This window comes from Rhyacophila brunnea, unplaced genomic scaffold, assembly GCF_057557595.1.
Source record: "Rhyacophila brunnea isolate RB1 unplaced genomic scaffold, BYU_Rbru_1.0 scaffold_3, whole genome shotgun sequence".
In the NCBI taxonomy this organism is placed as follows: Eukaryota; Metazoa; Arthropoda; class Insecta; order Trichoptera; family Rhyacophilidae; genus Rhyacophila; species Rhyacophila brunnea.
The window spans coordinates 15,039,630-15,057,205 of NW_028232965.1; the positions used below are offsets into that span (position 1 = coordinate 15,039,630).

Below are 17,576 nucleotides of genomic sequence, written 5' to 3' on the forward strand. Positions count from 1 at the left end.
GCATAGATAAGCTCGTCCGTCCGTTGCCATTGTCCGTTGTTTTTGTTGTTTATTTTGAATTTCCGGATCTCGGGAAGTCGGAACATGTTTTAGGTTAGTAATTGTGCTGGAATCGATGGTATCTAAATTAGTAAATTCCGTCATCGTGACTGCTGTGGATTGTGGAATTTGAGCCGCCACAACACAACGACCGTGTTCCATCTTGTTTTTTTTTGTTGCTAACAATAAAACAAACATACAAGTCATAAATCGCAGAAGATGCAGGCTACATCAACATCGGTTAGCGACATAGAAGCTACATTGGACAGTATCACAGATTTCAATCACATTGTTCTTAAAAGCAATTTCGAGAAAAACGACTTTCTGACTATTCGCGCTAATATAAATGACAAGATAGATGCTGCAAAATGGATCGAGAAGTTTGGTAATCTCACCACCTCTCAATGGATTGTTCGGAAACAACGACAGAAAGACCACTCACGGTAATAACCTAAATACTAGTTATATTATTATGAAAGTACGAATGATTTATGAATTTTATTTAATTACTTTTGAACCCTTAACATAATATTCTTTTATATGGGTAGGTAGGTAAGTAGTTACTTAGATTTAAAGCATTTTACTTTTCAAGGCATCCCAGTGTGATCTTTTAATTATTATGAGCCGTACATATGAAATGCCACAACCTCTGGCTAAATACCCATTGATCAACTTTGTCGTGAAATGTGATGTTCACATCTTTACAAGCCCACAACACGGCGGCATCTATATAGTTTCAAGTTTTTGTGAGATTCATAATAATATGCTTGGTCTTTCTATCCTTAATCGATGAATAAATTTTCATGTAAAATTTTAGGTGGATTATGCACAAAAGTTGGGTCTGCCAACAAAATCAAAAGAATAAAAGCGTCAAGAGTAGCAGGTCCACCAACTGTAAAGCGGAAATTGATATCTTAATAAAAAAAGTTAACGAGTCTACAATACGCAATGATGAATTTTTAAAATGTACTCCGCCTCTTTGTGCAGTCTTGAAAGTTAGATTGCATCACAACCACACTCTCAACACTAGAGAATCATTGAAAAATCTGCGCATCTCTAAGGAAACAGAGTTGCAGTTCTTGAAGTATTTTAGCGACGGGTTAACGCCGGCCAGTGCCATACGGGCACATACAAACGGGATCATGCTGTTGGACAATTCAATAGAGGTGATGGCTAATGGAGCACTCAACCCGAGGCGGCGGACAGTCTACACAATCTACAATAAGTGGCTGAAAGCGAACTCAGTCACCAAAACTAATCCATTTGAAAAGTTGAAAGATAAGCTGAATGCATATGAAGAACAAGGTACGCAATTAATAACACATACTCTTTCTCTTGCTTGACGCTTTTTGTCGTTTATTTGCCAATGTGGGCATCTAAATATGAATACATGTAGCTAGGCTACCTAACTAAAAAAATCATAATTTTGAGACTTATAATTGCATTGCGAGATTTTTAACATTTTTAAATTGCTTCTCAGAATATTATTTTTGTGCTGTGTGAATGTCAAAAATTAAGAATTTGGGGTATATTTCCGAGCTTAGTCTAGGTCAGAGGTTGGCACCATGACTAGAATTCATATCTATTTATGAAATGATGGGTGAAACGGAGTATTTTAAATAAAATTGTCCTATATAGTATGTTGCAATTATATACGTCGGTCCTGTTCTAACGCATGTTACAGCATTGCATAATTCAATGAAGGAATAAGGCAGGGATATGTATCGATTAAGCAATTTTCGAAGTCGAGTGTCGACACATGACTCATAACAGATAAGACGGGATAAGAACAAAAAGTAATCAAGCCACAAATTTTATTTGTGTCCTTAATTTTCAATATATACAAACTGAAAAGTTCTTAAAGTTCAATTAAATTTGTCTGAACAAAAATTTAAGTCATCAGCACTGGACCCGAGAGTATAGGTGTGGAAAACGTAACTTTTCAACAGTCAAGTTAAGTCAGGTTTTCAACAGCCAAAAAAAGCGAAATTATCTTATTTAAAGAATATTCGTAAGTATTTGATATTCAATGTACGTCCTTGTTGTACCATAAAACTTATGTAGTTGCACTAAAAACCGGCTGACACGAACATGTTCAACTAGAAATTTGATGTAAATGGAAAATATTTGACAAAATAATTGCTTAATTTATTAATATAAAACAGTAGATAGTTGACTTGTTTACGAAATTTTCAATCTAAAAAAGAACATAGGTAAGTAAGAATGCCGCTAATACTTTTCATTTTTATACTGCGTGCTCTTGACTTTGGTTAGGTACTAACAACAGTATTAAAATTTTACAATATTATGGTAATGTACGGTAACTAAAAAAGCTGTAGCTCATTGAACATTAAATTTAATGAAACAATTTAACGAGCTCAAATAATTACGCTAACCTAGAAATTACCCACAGAATTTTCAGTAAAAAAATCATTCCGCTAGGTCTTGTCCTTTGCAAGTGTTTAGTGGAGAGGGAAACACTGAAATTGACAGTATTAGATAATTAGTGAGCGACCGAAACACAAACTTCTTTTAGATTCAATTAAATTTGTCATTATTCACATTTTTATAGCATCACGTTAATATGATCGTAATTACTTATTCCGTGTGATTCCTTTATAATGTTTTATTTCTGAGGAACATATTATTTAATTATAATAGATAGGTATTCTAAACTAATCATTACATGTATGCGAAATACCATAATTACACATCATAAATTAATAGTTACCAATGAAATAATATGTATTTGTTAGCTAGCACCTTTTTGAAGTTATACTTCTTTCGGCGCGTTTGGGAAATCAGATCAGAGTTTATTTTTGGCGTGTGACATGTAACACATAATTTATTTTTTCACACGAAAAAAAAACTCATTCGATTGGATTCAAACCACCGATTGTTCGGTTATCAGCCGAATGCACTACCTTTACGCTTAAGATAATTAAGAGCTAGTCAAAGAATCTAGTTTTTCACAAGTTTTGTTTTTGTTTTGTTATGCCAAAGAAGTATAACTTCTAACGCGCGTACGTAAGTACACGCATTTTTTTTTTTTTTTTTTGATATAGTTGCCATGAGTGTATTATTTTCGGTTTACGAGTAACTCATCATTTTAAGTAGGTAAGAACAATAACTGCTATTATTTCTTAAAATTAGGGTATCCTCACACTGCAAAGATATATTGTTTGTGAGCAGTTATGTTAAAAGTTATTTTCAGTGTATTTATACCGCATGTTACATAATCCGTATGCACTAATCACATACAATCCTTGCATGCCTACCTGGCTCACAACAAATCATTTTTCTATTCAATTTAAGTAAAATGAGTAGCCAAAAATGTAAATCAGAATTCGTGAATATAAAGAGTTTTGGAAAAATTCGTATTTCTGCATTGAACGCAAAAACAATATACCTAATCTGTTTTATGTTTAAAAATGTACATTAACAGTACTTTTAGGTAGTGGGTCCTAAAAAATCATTACTTACGCAAAAAGTCACGCAGAATACGATAACTTTCAAGGACAAGAGAGAAAGAATAAAATTAAAAATATGGCACAAAGCTTTCCCGGTCTAAATTTACAAAGTGACAGTGTAAACGCAAATGTGAAACTTAGTTATTTAATATACAGAATCGCTAAAAATTTAAAACCTTACTCTGACAGGGAGTTCATCAAAGAGTGCGTACGTGATGTCGTCGGTGCTTTATGTCCCAAGAAAAGTGTTGATGTTACCTACAATAGCTCTATCCGGTATGGAATTAAATTTACGCATTGGCACAACGAATATTCCAGTACAATTTGAAACTTTAGATTTAGGTCGTTTAGGACAATAAATTGGGCTTTGTGTACCATCATCATGATTTTGTATTAAAATTGTATTGGTCTAAGCTAAGTGCATCTGTAAGAAGTAATGGTAGTGAATGAAATAGGAGTGGGGTTAGACTCTTGTTAGATTGTTCGAAAAATCGGGATTGCAAATTATGTAAGATATTATTGTGTCATATGTTTAATTTCGTGTGGTCACCAGAGTGACTATTATTTCCTGATTGCTCTATTTGAAGACAGAGCGTTAAAAAAACTTTTCTATGCTTTAGGGTCTTATTAGTTCGGCATGGTGCCGGCCCCTGGTCTAGGTCCTAGAGGACTGTAACTTCATAGGAAAAACGTATAGGTATGACATTATGATTTTCTTTCTCATCTTGGAAATTAATATTTAATGACAACATTATACTATAAAAGAGTATTGTTGTAAACATTGTCATGTTACAATTGAGAATAAAGTCATATTTGGAACATCAGTGGGTCTATTCTATACTTATCGACCGCTAAAGTGATAAAGTGATAAATATTATCAAACTTTGGGTAGGTTTGTATCAAAATATTAGCACTTATTGTAACAATTACAATAAGTTGGTTTTTATTATTGCAATAAGTGCTATATTTTAACAGTACCTATCTTGCTGCTGTTAAATTATAGCACTTATTGCAACAATAAAAACCAACGTATTGTAATTGTTACAATAAGTGCTAATACTTTGATACAAACCTACCCTAAGTTTGATACTGTTTATCACTTTAGCGGTCGATAAATATAGAATAGACCCACAGATTCCGTGGTTATACCTAATACTTTCAAATTATTATTTTATCTTTAATTTTCATCAAACAGGTTATAGTCAAATATATTAGGTAAATTATTCAATGGAGTTTGTAATTGATTCTTAACTTTGGAGAAATTGTAACATTTTGCGTTCTGTTTGTGCAGGTATATTGATCAGTGTGAAAGAAGAATCACCGTGGGCTGTGCTTGTAGTGACGGAAGTGATGAAGAGAGCGCAGTTGCTGCCCGCAGCGGCGGACATGCTCTTTGTCGATTCGAGCACCAGCAGAGACAAGACGCACATCACTGTCACCACCATTCTGGCGGTTTCTAAGGCGGGGGCGGTGCCCATCGCCACAATAGTGCATGCAGCGCAAACATTGGGTTATATCGAGGGATTTTCACTTCTGAAGAGAAATTGCCCCAATTGCTTTGGGGGCAGGCAGGTACGTTATTGAATTGTTACACTTGAGACAATGTAAGAGTGCATTGCAGTGTTTTCATCAAAATGATTTTCTCTTCACAGGAACCAAGAATATTCATGACTGATGACTCGGCTGCTGTGAAAGGAGCTCTCTTCACCGTATGGCCGCAAGCTGTTCAACTCTTGTGTCATTTTCACATGGCTCAAGCAGAATGGCGATGGCTGATTTCCACTGCGAGCGGCATGAATATTATTGAACAAAAAGAAGCCATGAAGGTCTTTCAGAATGTAAGTCAATCTGCTCTTATTTCAGTGAGTCAAAAAAAGTCTTGCGTTTTAAATGGGTAATAATATCGTCACCGTTCAGGCAAAAGTCACCAAACCTAAAAATGGCAGTTTTGAGTTGAGTATGTCACTCGAAGCGTAAAATTATGTTCTTTAAGATGCAAAGTCACCACGGTACATTAGTTAGTAAAATTTTCCTTAAATCGGAATTATTTGTTTTTCACTAAATGACTTTCGATAAAATCTTAACAAGCATAAATCATTATAGGCGAATAGACATTATTGACTCTATAAAAAAATAAATTATTCGTTATAAATATACAAGCAAAAGTCCCTATACTATGGATGGTGAGTTTTACTGATTTGTCATTTGAAAACATCTAATACTTGTCTGAAATACGCAAAAATAACCAAACAGGAATAGTTTGTTATAATAAGATCGCTTTGATCTAAATTAAATCAAACAAAACTCGCCATAGCGTAATGGTGACATTTGTCTGTTCGTAAATGCAGCACAGCGATGACGAAATAAACAAGCAAAAGTCACCATCCAACCATAGAGAGTTGTGATTGACAATTATTTTCGTTTATGGTCATTTTCGTCTATGATTACACTTGCATCGTGTCAACTGTCATTGAACGTTTGGATTTTCGAGTTACGATATTGTTTCGATTGTGGATTGTTTGGGAGTAGTTTTTAATTATTATCTGTTAATCTTTCTTTGCTTTCATTATGTTATTACTTAAATTTCAAATTTTTTCGTTGGTTTGTTATTAGCATTAGTTTTACAGTCAAACAAACCACTTAATTCATTAACTTTATGTATTTATATCTTAAAACACAAAAATAAACATGTTAAAAGACTATTTCATTCAATAAAACTTATTATTTACCACTTTATCTTCATTATTACTTATATCACATTGTTCAGATTATTAACAAGCAAAAGTCACCAAACCATAAATTGAGCTACCTTGCCTCCTTCAAAGCCTTCCAGATTTTTTAATTAGCATCAAAAAGTAAAAGTAGCTTAAAGAAATTGTAAAGAAGACATGAGAAAATAATGTAATGTAGATAAAACCATAAAAACATGTAAATCTGATTTTTCCTGCATTTTCAAACTTTCAAATTGCGATATCTCAAAACTATGTTTTTAGGGTTGGTGACTTTTGCCTGAACGGTGACGATATAATATCAGCCAGTAGCGAAGGGTGGAGGTAGGCTGTTAAGATCCGCCATAAATATTCCGCATTAAACTTTGTTAGTCATACGTATTTGTTTTTATTGAACGAAGACTACAATTTACAGATGGTGTTGGTTATCTTTAAAAAAAAAAATTCTCCCTGGCTAAACCAAACCATAATAGTTTTCCTATACTTTGGACGATACGACAAAATTGTGCACAATTTTTTATTCATACTTATTTGTTTTCGTTGGATTTAGAATACATATTACACATATTGTTGGTTCATTTTTTTTAAATTCATTATGCCCTGCCTAAACCTAACTATCAATACATGCAAAATATTATTCTCACTATAAAATATCCAGCTATGTATGATTTAATTGCATAATTTTAGATATCTTATAGATAGACAAATATTTTTTGACTATTATCTATTATGGTTTGGTTTAGACAGGGTTTAATTGATTTTTAAAAACTAACCAACACCATCTGTAGTCTTATTTCAATGAAAACAAATATGTATGACTGACATAGTTTAATGTGCATTATTTATGGCGGATCTTAACAGCCTACCTCCACCCTTCGCCACTGATATCAGCTATTGCTTGTCATTACAATTTCGTTAGACAGAAAGGATCTCTATTTTATTCTCTAATATAAATCTTTTTTGATTAACTGAAGTATTTTTTATTCAATGACTTCAGAAGTTGCTCATATTTTCCATCTCTGTACCTATATTCTGTTGCACTTGAATCACTCTTTAAATGTATCCAATTTTTTGCGAAATAGTTTATACTATAAGTACGATCCATCATGATCTGGAATAGTATTTCTATAATAACGAATAGTAAATGTCTAAAAATACTTTGTATATAGCAAGCGCTGATGAGTAATTTTCCTTTTTTAGGTTATGTATGCGAATACGGAAGAAGCATTAGCTGAGGCTATTGAAAAATGCGGAAAGTTTTACAGCCATCCACAGTTCTTGCAACGCTTGGAAAAGAATTTAATGCGAAAGGACCAATGGGTGTCAGTGTACAGAAATAAACTTCTCACACGGCACAACAGCACTAATAATTATTATGCGGAGGCCACTGTCAGAATTCTCAAGGATGTCATTCTCCAGCAGACCAAGTCTTTCAATATTGTGGCTCTCGTGGACTTCTGCAGCACAATCTGGAGCCAGTTCTTCGTGGGGCGATTGATGAGCTTCGCCAAAAGTCAACATCCTAAACCTCATTTGCAATATGATCTGTTATGCGAAGAGATGAGTGGAGTAGACTCCACTAAAATATATGAAGTGGAGGAGTTCATTTACACTGTTCCGAGCATGACGGAATATGAAAAAAATTACACTATAGATGTGAGGATCGGAGTCTGCAGTTGTGCTGCGGGGATTGAGGGGGCTTTCTGTAAACATCAAGCCATTCTGGACAAAATATTTGGAGTGCTTCTTCCCTACATACCGCCCATTGATATCAATGAACGGTATATGCTGGCCCAGCTTGCTTTGGGAAGCGATTGTCCCGGAATTGACGCTTTTCAGGTACTTTTACTAATACAGTAAAACCTTGTTAATACGAATTTCACAGGACCGAAAATCGAAAAAAAAATTCGAATTACGAATTATGAAATATATGGGGGAAAATATAGAAATTTAAATTTTTTTTTTTTTTGATTTCCATCAATATTGATAACGATCATAGATGTGCCTACCAAATTTCCGGTGCCGTGTGTGTTAATGATTCATAAAATGTCAGGATTATTTTTATTACCTTTTTAAAATAAGTAATTTATGATGTTTTACGAAAAGTCAGTCACAATTTTCAATGATTGGCTCATGAAATAGTGTACTTTATTACGATTATTGAAAATTTTTATATGCCAGGAAGGATTAACGAGGTTCTACTGTAATAATTATTGCCATGAAGTTATGTGTTAACTTAACCAATTAAATTTATCTTGATCCACACTTTTACTTTCTCTTATAAGTTTTAAAACATTGATACATTCAAATTCGATTGATTCCGTTGCCTGTCTGTTACTTATATTTTGGAAAGATGAGCTATTTTCCAATGACTATATCCATTGACCAATCTATAAAATGGGTGACAAACTCAACAAATGCGTAAACTACAGAGGGATCACGCTGCTAAACATGGCAAATAAAATATTCGGGAATTTTCTCTATCAACGTCTCTTAGAGTAGGTATATAGAAGGAAATATATGAGGATGTCATTGTAGGTTCCGACACTTTCCACTCACTTTCGACAACTAACTAATTGTGTAGTACATATACGACGGATCCTAGAGAAATGTCACGAGTTTGACATTGATACTCGCCATCTATTAATTGACATTAAGGCAGCGTATGATAGTGTGAACGCCGTAAAGTGTAAACAAACAGGCACTGTAGAATTCAGTAGAAGTGTATTCCCTTCAAAGCTTGTTAGATTAACTAGACTTAGTCTAATGACGTGACCCAGCTCGCGGCTAGCTCAAAATGTTAACCGGGCCGTCGCTAAGGATACTAGGGATGAACTAGGAGGTGGATCTCCTTGTGGTAACACAAGTTTTGATTATCCGTAAATAAAACTCTTGGTTGGTGTGATTCCAAATTAATCAGGTTCTATGTTCACAGTGTCACAATCATATTATTTATTATTGTTCAAACAATTAAAACTTATGAAGATGTCCGTAAACTATTTATTTGATTATTATATAACTCTATGAAACCTTTCAAAAAGTTTCGAAATGTTCACACTCAATTCGAGGAATGTACACGTAAATGTTCAGTAAATATTTTTATTTCGTAAAATATTTTCTTATAAAATGTCAGAATCGTATTGTTTTCACATAATATTAAGTTTAAAAAATAGTTTTTATTTTATAAACTGCTTACAAAAGGTTCATTTATATTTATAAACTTATTTATTAAAAGTCATTAATGTTTACAAACTTATTTGCTAATAGTTTATTTATATTTACAAACTTGTTTATGAAAAGTTTGTTTATTATTTATAATATAGTTTCAAAAATTTGTTATTATAATTATAAAATAGTTTCTAAAATTTATTATTATTAATTACAAACTGGATTTATTAATTTGTTTTTATTTAAAAACAAACTCTCGCGTAATTTATTTCGATTACGTCATCCGAGGAAATGCGTAGCAAGTCCACACGTCTCGCCCCGGAGCGGAATGAAAATGAGATTACTCCGTGAGATACGTCACGATTAACAGTTGACCAGTTTTCGTGGTACGAATGCGCCTCGCCGATGGAGGACTTTTAACTGGTTTTCGCGGTACTGATCGCCTCGCCGGTGAAGGGCTTATTTTTACGATGATTCGCGAAAGCTACTGAGAACCGTGTCTCGCTATTGCTTGAGAATCGACGACTTGATGATCTGCTGGACTGTAAACTGTTGCTTGTATAGAAAAGTGGTCCCTTTTTATACCTTCTGGATTGAGATCCAGTAAAAAATAGTCCGATAGGGATAGCAAATCTGTCCCTTTCGCACAAAAGTTAACTTAGGTATATCTTCTATCTATGATACCTTTCTAATAGAAATAACTTTCACTTAAGTCGAGCTGAATTTACTTTATATTATTTTCACAAAACTACGCGTTGGCCGTGGTTATTTCTATAGCCTCCGGAATATGTTTCGTAAATGCGCAGTTGGAATGACGCATAAAAAATAGTCGATTTTGTATATTTTTATGCATTCAAATGAAAGGAAAGGTAGGAAACTAGTTGGCCCCGAAATAATTTTCTCATTCGATAATTTCCCTCAGAACGGAAGTTATCACATGATAATATTACAACGGTATACCTAACGCCCACCGTGGCCGCGCGGCATAAGCGTTGGACTACAAAGCCGTGGGTCCCAGGTTCGAATCCTGGGTCTGGCAAGTACAAAAATTGTTTTTCAATTTGTGAGTGTCAGGGTATGGACCCAATAGGTTGAGCAAGTGGCTGACATCCATTTCTCGTAAAAAAAACAAAATCTGTCAATACAAACCTCCACTCTGTGGAGGCCCATATGATCCTATCAGGATCGGACATGGTCGGAAAAAAAAAAAAAAAAAAAAAACCTAATATTCACATGCAAACATGTAAATACCTTAATTCAACAGAGATGTTGATCATGAGCAACCACTAATTTATGTATCTCTTTAATGGAGTTTTAACATAGTAATTCAAATGCAATCTCTTATCTATTTTCCCCTCGCAACACAAAACAGCTGAGCTTAATTATTCCCGCGCGCAGATGTACGTAATTTTCAAGTCAGAAACTATTTTTACGTACGAAATTTTAATATCTTATTTCTCCATTCATTTGAAGCGCGATCAGAATTTATCGTGGGTAGAAACCTATCTAAGGCAAGGTCTCGAGATTCTCTACTAGTTATTTTTACAATATTTAATGGAATTCGCGAGTTTTTAGCATATAAAAATCTGTATTTTATAACTACGCCGCGTACATAAACATAAGTACGAGTTTGCAATATTTTTACAATAATAGCTTAGCTCTACCTTAATCTAATGTAATAGGTATAAATTTTCATTGTTCATAATTGTACAGTACAGGAATTTATAAGTACTAATTTTTCTATTTTTATACATTTCTAATACTTGTACAAAGCTTAATCAAGCATGTACTTATCAAATTTCATGCAAACAATTTTTCACATGTTTTATTTTCAAAGTTCAATAGACATTAATCAAGTAATTTACATTTCAAAATGACAGTGATAAAAACCTCTCGAACGTATATATCGGGGTCTTTGATCACAGCGTTACAATCACACATGAAAACTCTCGATTTCTGAACTGAATTTTTTTTATATAAATTTTTCATTACATTTATTAAAAAGTGTTAACAATAATACATTTATCTTCTATTACTAAATGATTATTCTTACTTACTACCTGTTTATGGTCTTTTGACCAATTTTATTTCTACTTCTTCCATAGTTTGTACTGAGAAGTCGTTTTTGACTTGCCAACAAGAGCTATGGGACTTATATACATCTTATTAGTACTTTGTCGCGAGGTTGTCGCACGGCTATTGAGTGGCAGAATTGACTACAAGGCTAGACTTGTATAGTTATGTCGTCAAACCATACTCTTTTTCAAACACCAACTGAAGGTCGGCGTTTTTGTTCGTGTCACTAACCAAAGTGCATTGTCAAATTAGATATCAAAATGTGACATCGACGACACTTGTAACACTAACAGACCTCAGACAAAGAGATCCACTGGCCGCATTGTTTTTTAAAACATAGCATTGGAAAACGCAGTGAGAATGACTGATATCAATAATTGTATCACAACATTGTCATCATTGGCCAGCATAAAATTACTGTCAAAAAACGTATTTGTGGACCTTGGGAAAAACGCCAGCACACTAGGACTCACTGTTCATACGGAATAAACCAAATATATGGTTGTATCAAGAGGGCTGGACAGACCTTGTGATACTTTCAGGGCGCACAACAGCGCTTTTGAGGTGGTCAAAAATTTCGTGTACCTTCCTTTCGTGGTCCCCATAAACAGTGAGCGTGGCCTAGAAATTGAGATTAAAAAAGAATTGCGCTAGGCAGCAAATGTCGCTTCGGCCTAATGAAGGTGTTACATTCCAAAGTAGTGAACTGACATTTGATGCAAAATGTATCTTGTACAAAATACTAATGATTCAATTGAGCGGAGCGTGCTGCGTTATATCTTCGAATCCATCAATGACACACATTTTTTACGGGGTCGGCATATCATACAGTTCTTCAAATTGGGCCGCCTTGGATGGCTGGGCCATGTACACATAAGTCACGCATGATAAAGAAACTGACATTCGGGAAGCCGGAAGGCAAATGAAGACCTGGTCGACCTTGTACAAGATGGCGGAATTGTGACTAGTTGGACTTAAAGACCTTTGTCGTTGTAAACTGAGGGAAACAGTTTTGGACAGACCTGGGTGGAGGCATATGCTGCAGGAGGCCAAGACCCACATAAGAGTTGTAGCACCACGAAATTCAATTAATTGATTCTATTCAAAAGTGGAACTTGATTCAGTAATTTTGATAGGGTAACCGCAGAACGCTCCACCTGGAAGAAGAAAATATTTGTCTGCCCCTTAGTTGGAACATATTATGGACACCATACGGTGGATCCAAGAATCCCTGTCGCTCCCCATTTTTCTTGTATTTTCCTATGTCTTTCAACATCCTTATTGGCTACTAATTTAACCACATTAAAAATGTTGTAAAATTGTCATTGAGTGTTATAATATAAAAAAAGTCATATGACTCCCTCTAGTTCTGTTATTATTGTCCAAACTGTTGGTCAATTTTTCACAAATTTTTTATTTCATTGACAGGATCAAGATGAATCAGACAACTCGGTCATATCAGACTTGATGGATATAGAAGGTTCAGATGACACTTTGAAGCAGGTTCCTTTCACCAGTTCCACAGATTGCAGCTCGGCGGCGCTTTTTGAAAAATTGCACACCGAAGTGACCCGCCTGAAGACGTTGACGACCAGTGCAAGTATCTCTCACCTTCAAACTTTTATTCAAAATCTTTCAAAGATCGACTCTGAAAAAGGTGTGATTAAAACTTTGGTCAGATTCAATTCATTGAGTCGCCATCCTGTGTGTAAGCGTTCTAATGCAAAAATGAAACTCCAACCAGCATCTGACACCTGATAATGAGGAAATCATTACAGGATAAAAGAAAACAAAGGATCTTATTGATCAAGAATTGCTTTCGGATGCTAACTGAATATTGTTAGTATTTTTTGATTGTGTTTATGACATCACATCTTTCTGTCTTAGAGCGTGATGCAGAATCATCCTTAGGCTTAACTTTAAGGGGCCGATTTCGACGACCTAAGTTCAGTGAGAAAAACATATAATTCTTATTAGAACCCTTAGGTGGAAGAGAGAAAGAACATGTAACATATTTTTCTTGTTAGAACGGCTGCTTAACGTCAACGGTTCTGCATCGCACTCTAAATGTCTGTGTATGTAAGTTTTTTTTAGATAGTTTTCAGTTTTACTAGTTGAAATTTTATATGCTGTTGTCAGTTGCATTTAATTTGTAGCGGATTCTGTAACCAATGTACCTCGCTGTATTTTCTCATACGTTTTGAATTCCATTTTAGTGCCGCTTATCGAAAAGTCGGTTTTCACTAACAAACTGTCTTTTTTGGTGAATGTGTTTTTTGAAATTTCAAATCCGAATTGCTGGAGATGGATTAATGATGTTGAGAGGGTGAAAAATTACTTTTTCATGGTACCACAATAATCGTTTTCTAACATGTCATTGACACTAATTGCAGGGTGCAATAATTTATTTCCTGTGTAATGTTTAGTTTCCGATTATTTCTGGATGCTTTGAAATTGTTACATACTGTATGTAGCATCCCGCGTTCCCAGATTTGGATTTTTTTAAAATATATAAAAAAAACATTTCAAAAATGTTTGATGTTTGGATAATTTAAATTATTTGTGACTGCTCTTCCCACCGCCACACAGTGTCGCCGCTTGTTTTGCTATTACGCATTGGATAAGAATTATTTTTATTTCATTGATTTTATTTTGATCATTTAATAATATTTCTTGTGAAAAGAAGCTTTAACTGAAACTATTATTGTTCTACACCATTTAAAGTTCCAAAACAACACCATATTAACCCGGCACCTGCCTACAAAAATCGTATGACGCACCATAACTACGCATGAATTTTATTATCGTCTTTGTTCTATACTAAAAAAAGCAATAAAAAATATGTCGTAACACCAGTCGAGAACCCAAAGCCATTAAGATAATTTTGACACACTAATAAACCGTAATAAATCATTTATAATATCAAAAACGAATGCTATACAAATTTGAACGAACTTACTGCAAGACGCCATTTTGTAGCTAGTAGTTAGAGCTCAGCGCGGTGTGTATTATTTCGACACTTATGCATACATTCCCACGAATTGAAGCATTACTAATTTTCAAGTGCATATCGATAAATCACATATTAATGTCTTCGGGTTGAGCTAAAAAAGAGATAAAGGGGACCCTTTTAATATATTTAAACTACACAAACACTTAACTTATTGAATATTATTGATAAGTTAACACGAACTTCACATTAAAAAAACAAATACAATAATAAACCTATTTTAAAATTGTTTTGATATATAATATATTTTAAAGCAAGGTGGCAGACATAACGCAACATGTTTTTGCACATAAAGCGAGAGTTTTGTTTTTTTCGGATTTTTTTTAGAATTCCCGCATATGAAACATCTTCTAGGCTGATCGGTATTTTGTGTCGGTGAAATATATTTTGGCATGTGTCCCGTTGAAATATATTCTGAAATATATTCTGGCATCTATAATGAACCCGTAGTAACTGGTGGTGGTCTCGAGGTACGAAGAGGTTGTCATCAATCTATTTTTCGAAATCTTCCCATGATGTGCGGGTTTTGGAGTTTGCGGTTGTTAAGACTAGCGGGTTTATGGGATCACCTAAGTCGAGCAGTACCGGTTTATGATCTGTATTAAGTTCGTTTACGACACAAGTTTTCGGTATAAACAAAACGTCACGGAGGATGGCATAGTCGAGAATATCTGCCCGTCCATTCTTAGGATAAATGGTAGGCTCTGAAGGGACGGCTATGACCCAGTCGATATTATCGATAAACTTATGGATGTGATTACATTGGGCGTTAGTTAACATACTGTACCAGTCTTTATGTTTTGCATTGCAGTTTTGTTTTTTGCAAATATCGCTTAAACGGTAAGAGTTTTGTTGTAAAAATAGATATTGCAAAATATGTAGATCATAAAATTTCCTACTAAAAATGTCGAGAATCAGTCAAAAATCAGTGGTGATAGTTCAGACATGATAATCGAGATATCAATGCAAGCAAGATTGCCTCGCCAGCATGAATATGTGTTATGATGAGGTATAGACCTGGGTATAGACCCATCTCGGATAATAAGGATAATATGTTGACTGAGGGAGTGTTACCGTACAGCAGACTGAGGCTTCCATCATTTATCGATAGACTATCGCCAGGAATAAGAGCGTCAAGTAGGACTGATGCCATTTCAGACTGCTGGTGAATTCACGAGCCGGGAGCAACTCGATATGGCTTATCACCTGCTTCAGGCAGCCATATTTTTTTTGTTATAAACTTAAAGTTATTAGCTCACAAGGATGCAATGCTTGCTTGCACTGGCACATTCCCTAAATGTGTGTGGCCAGCATTCTGTGCGATCACTGTACTGATCAAATTAACACAAATCGTTATAATATTGAGGAGACAGAAAGAAAAAGTAAAAAATTCAATATAGTTTTTTTATTGAGAACGTAAATATATAACAGTAATGTACAAAAAACATGGCATGATAAATGAAAAATATAAATTTAACATAATGCCTACTGAGACATTAAAATAATAAATGATTTATATGTGAAGGAAAGTAAAATACAAAGCTTATTATTAAAAATTTATGAATTTAAAATTCACTCGACTTATAAACGTAAATGCAAAATAGGAGGCTCATATGTAATATCCATAAATGGACATAAATTTATAAACATGTAAGGTAGTTGAAAAATAATAATATAGACTAGTTCTATAAGGTAAACCACGCCACATGTAAAGAGGAGTACAAAACACATGGGTACATTATATTCATATTGTACCTAATTAATTTAATTTAAAATGAGTTTGAGACAATCGACTTATAAACGAAAATGTAAAATAGGAGACTTATATGTAATATCCATACATGTACATAAATTTATAAACATGTTAGGTAGTTGAAATATAATAATATAGACTAGATCTATAAGGTAAACCACGCCGCATGTAAAGAGGAGTACAAAACACATGGGTACATTGTATTCATATTGTACCTAATTAATTTAATTTAAAATGAGTTTGAGACAATTGACTTATAAACGAAAATGTAAAATAGGAGACTTATATGTAATATCCATACATGGACATAAATTTATAAACATGTTAGGTAGTTGAAATATAATAATATAGACTAGATCTAAAGGGTACACCACGCCACGTGTAAAGAGGAGTACAAAACACATACATTGTTTTCATGATATACCTAAGCCTACATGCAAATAATATTGCAGTATACGCACTACTTACTATTTTTTTGAATAAATATTTTGTATGAAAACTTTTATTTTTAACCACGACTTATTATGGAGGATATCTGGATGTTTTTGTATTAGAGTATCGCGCTCATTTCTTTTTGGATGTTTCTTGTTCGCTATGTGGGTTTTGAAAAATGATTTTACTATATCTTTTTGAGATGTTGTCCAAGGTACTAATTCTCTTTTCTTGTGATGTTTGCTTTCTGTCAGTATTGTTTCCTGTCGATTTTCATTTGACACATCGTGATTTATAGTCATAGGAAAATCATCATTTTCATCATTCATATCATCTAAATTACGAATTTCATCATTGGAATCCATCGGACCGTCTAACAAATCTTCTTAGTCAATTTCGATGTCATCCAAAGCTTTTCCTTTAAATTCTGAAGCCGTTCCTTTCTCCATCAACAATAGAAGCTTAGAGATTTTGGCCGTTTGATATAAGTCATCAGGCAGTCGATATGATCGCCTGTGAACCCCCGTGGTATGACCCATAAACGTGGCCAACTGCTCTATATCGTTGTCGCTCATATTGAAAATTTGTGTCAATGTAGCCAAGTGATTTCTTAGCTTAGTCGATGTTATTGCTTTGAGATGTTTTGCACCAGACGATTTTGCTAACTTTTGTAGGACTTTATATCCAGAAATACATGTTTCAAAATGTGGTTTGGCGAATAAAAAAGTGTTTTTTCTGAAATAAAATTAGTCCTTAGACTGATGAGTAAATTTATATGATCTTGAACGTCGAGACTAAAGAGGACCGGAACACCTCGGCCCCTCTTTCCTCGTATCACGATACGTTTGAACTTTTAATCAGAATTTTTTCTGTTGGTGATATAACGTCACTGAATTCTT

The 17,576-nt window shown here is 34.1% G+C and overlaps 1 protein-coding gene across 1 annotated transcript; it reads left to right on the forward strand.

Moving 5' to 3' along the window:
• Positions 1–15,865, forward strand: LOC147067945 (uncharacterized). Its single transcript, XM_085952862.1, has 6 exons — positions 1–482; positions 857–1,344; positions 4,801–5,081; positions 5,162–5,347; positions 7,439–8,077; positions 12,911–15,865. Exons 1-6 carry the CDS (start codon positions 259–261, stop codon positions 13,238–13,240), a joined length of 2,148 nt encoding a protein of 715 aa, XP_085808988.1. The 5' UTR covers positions 1–258; the 3' UTR covers positions 13,241–15,865.
• Positions 15,866–17,576: the final 1,711 nt, after the last annotated feature.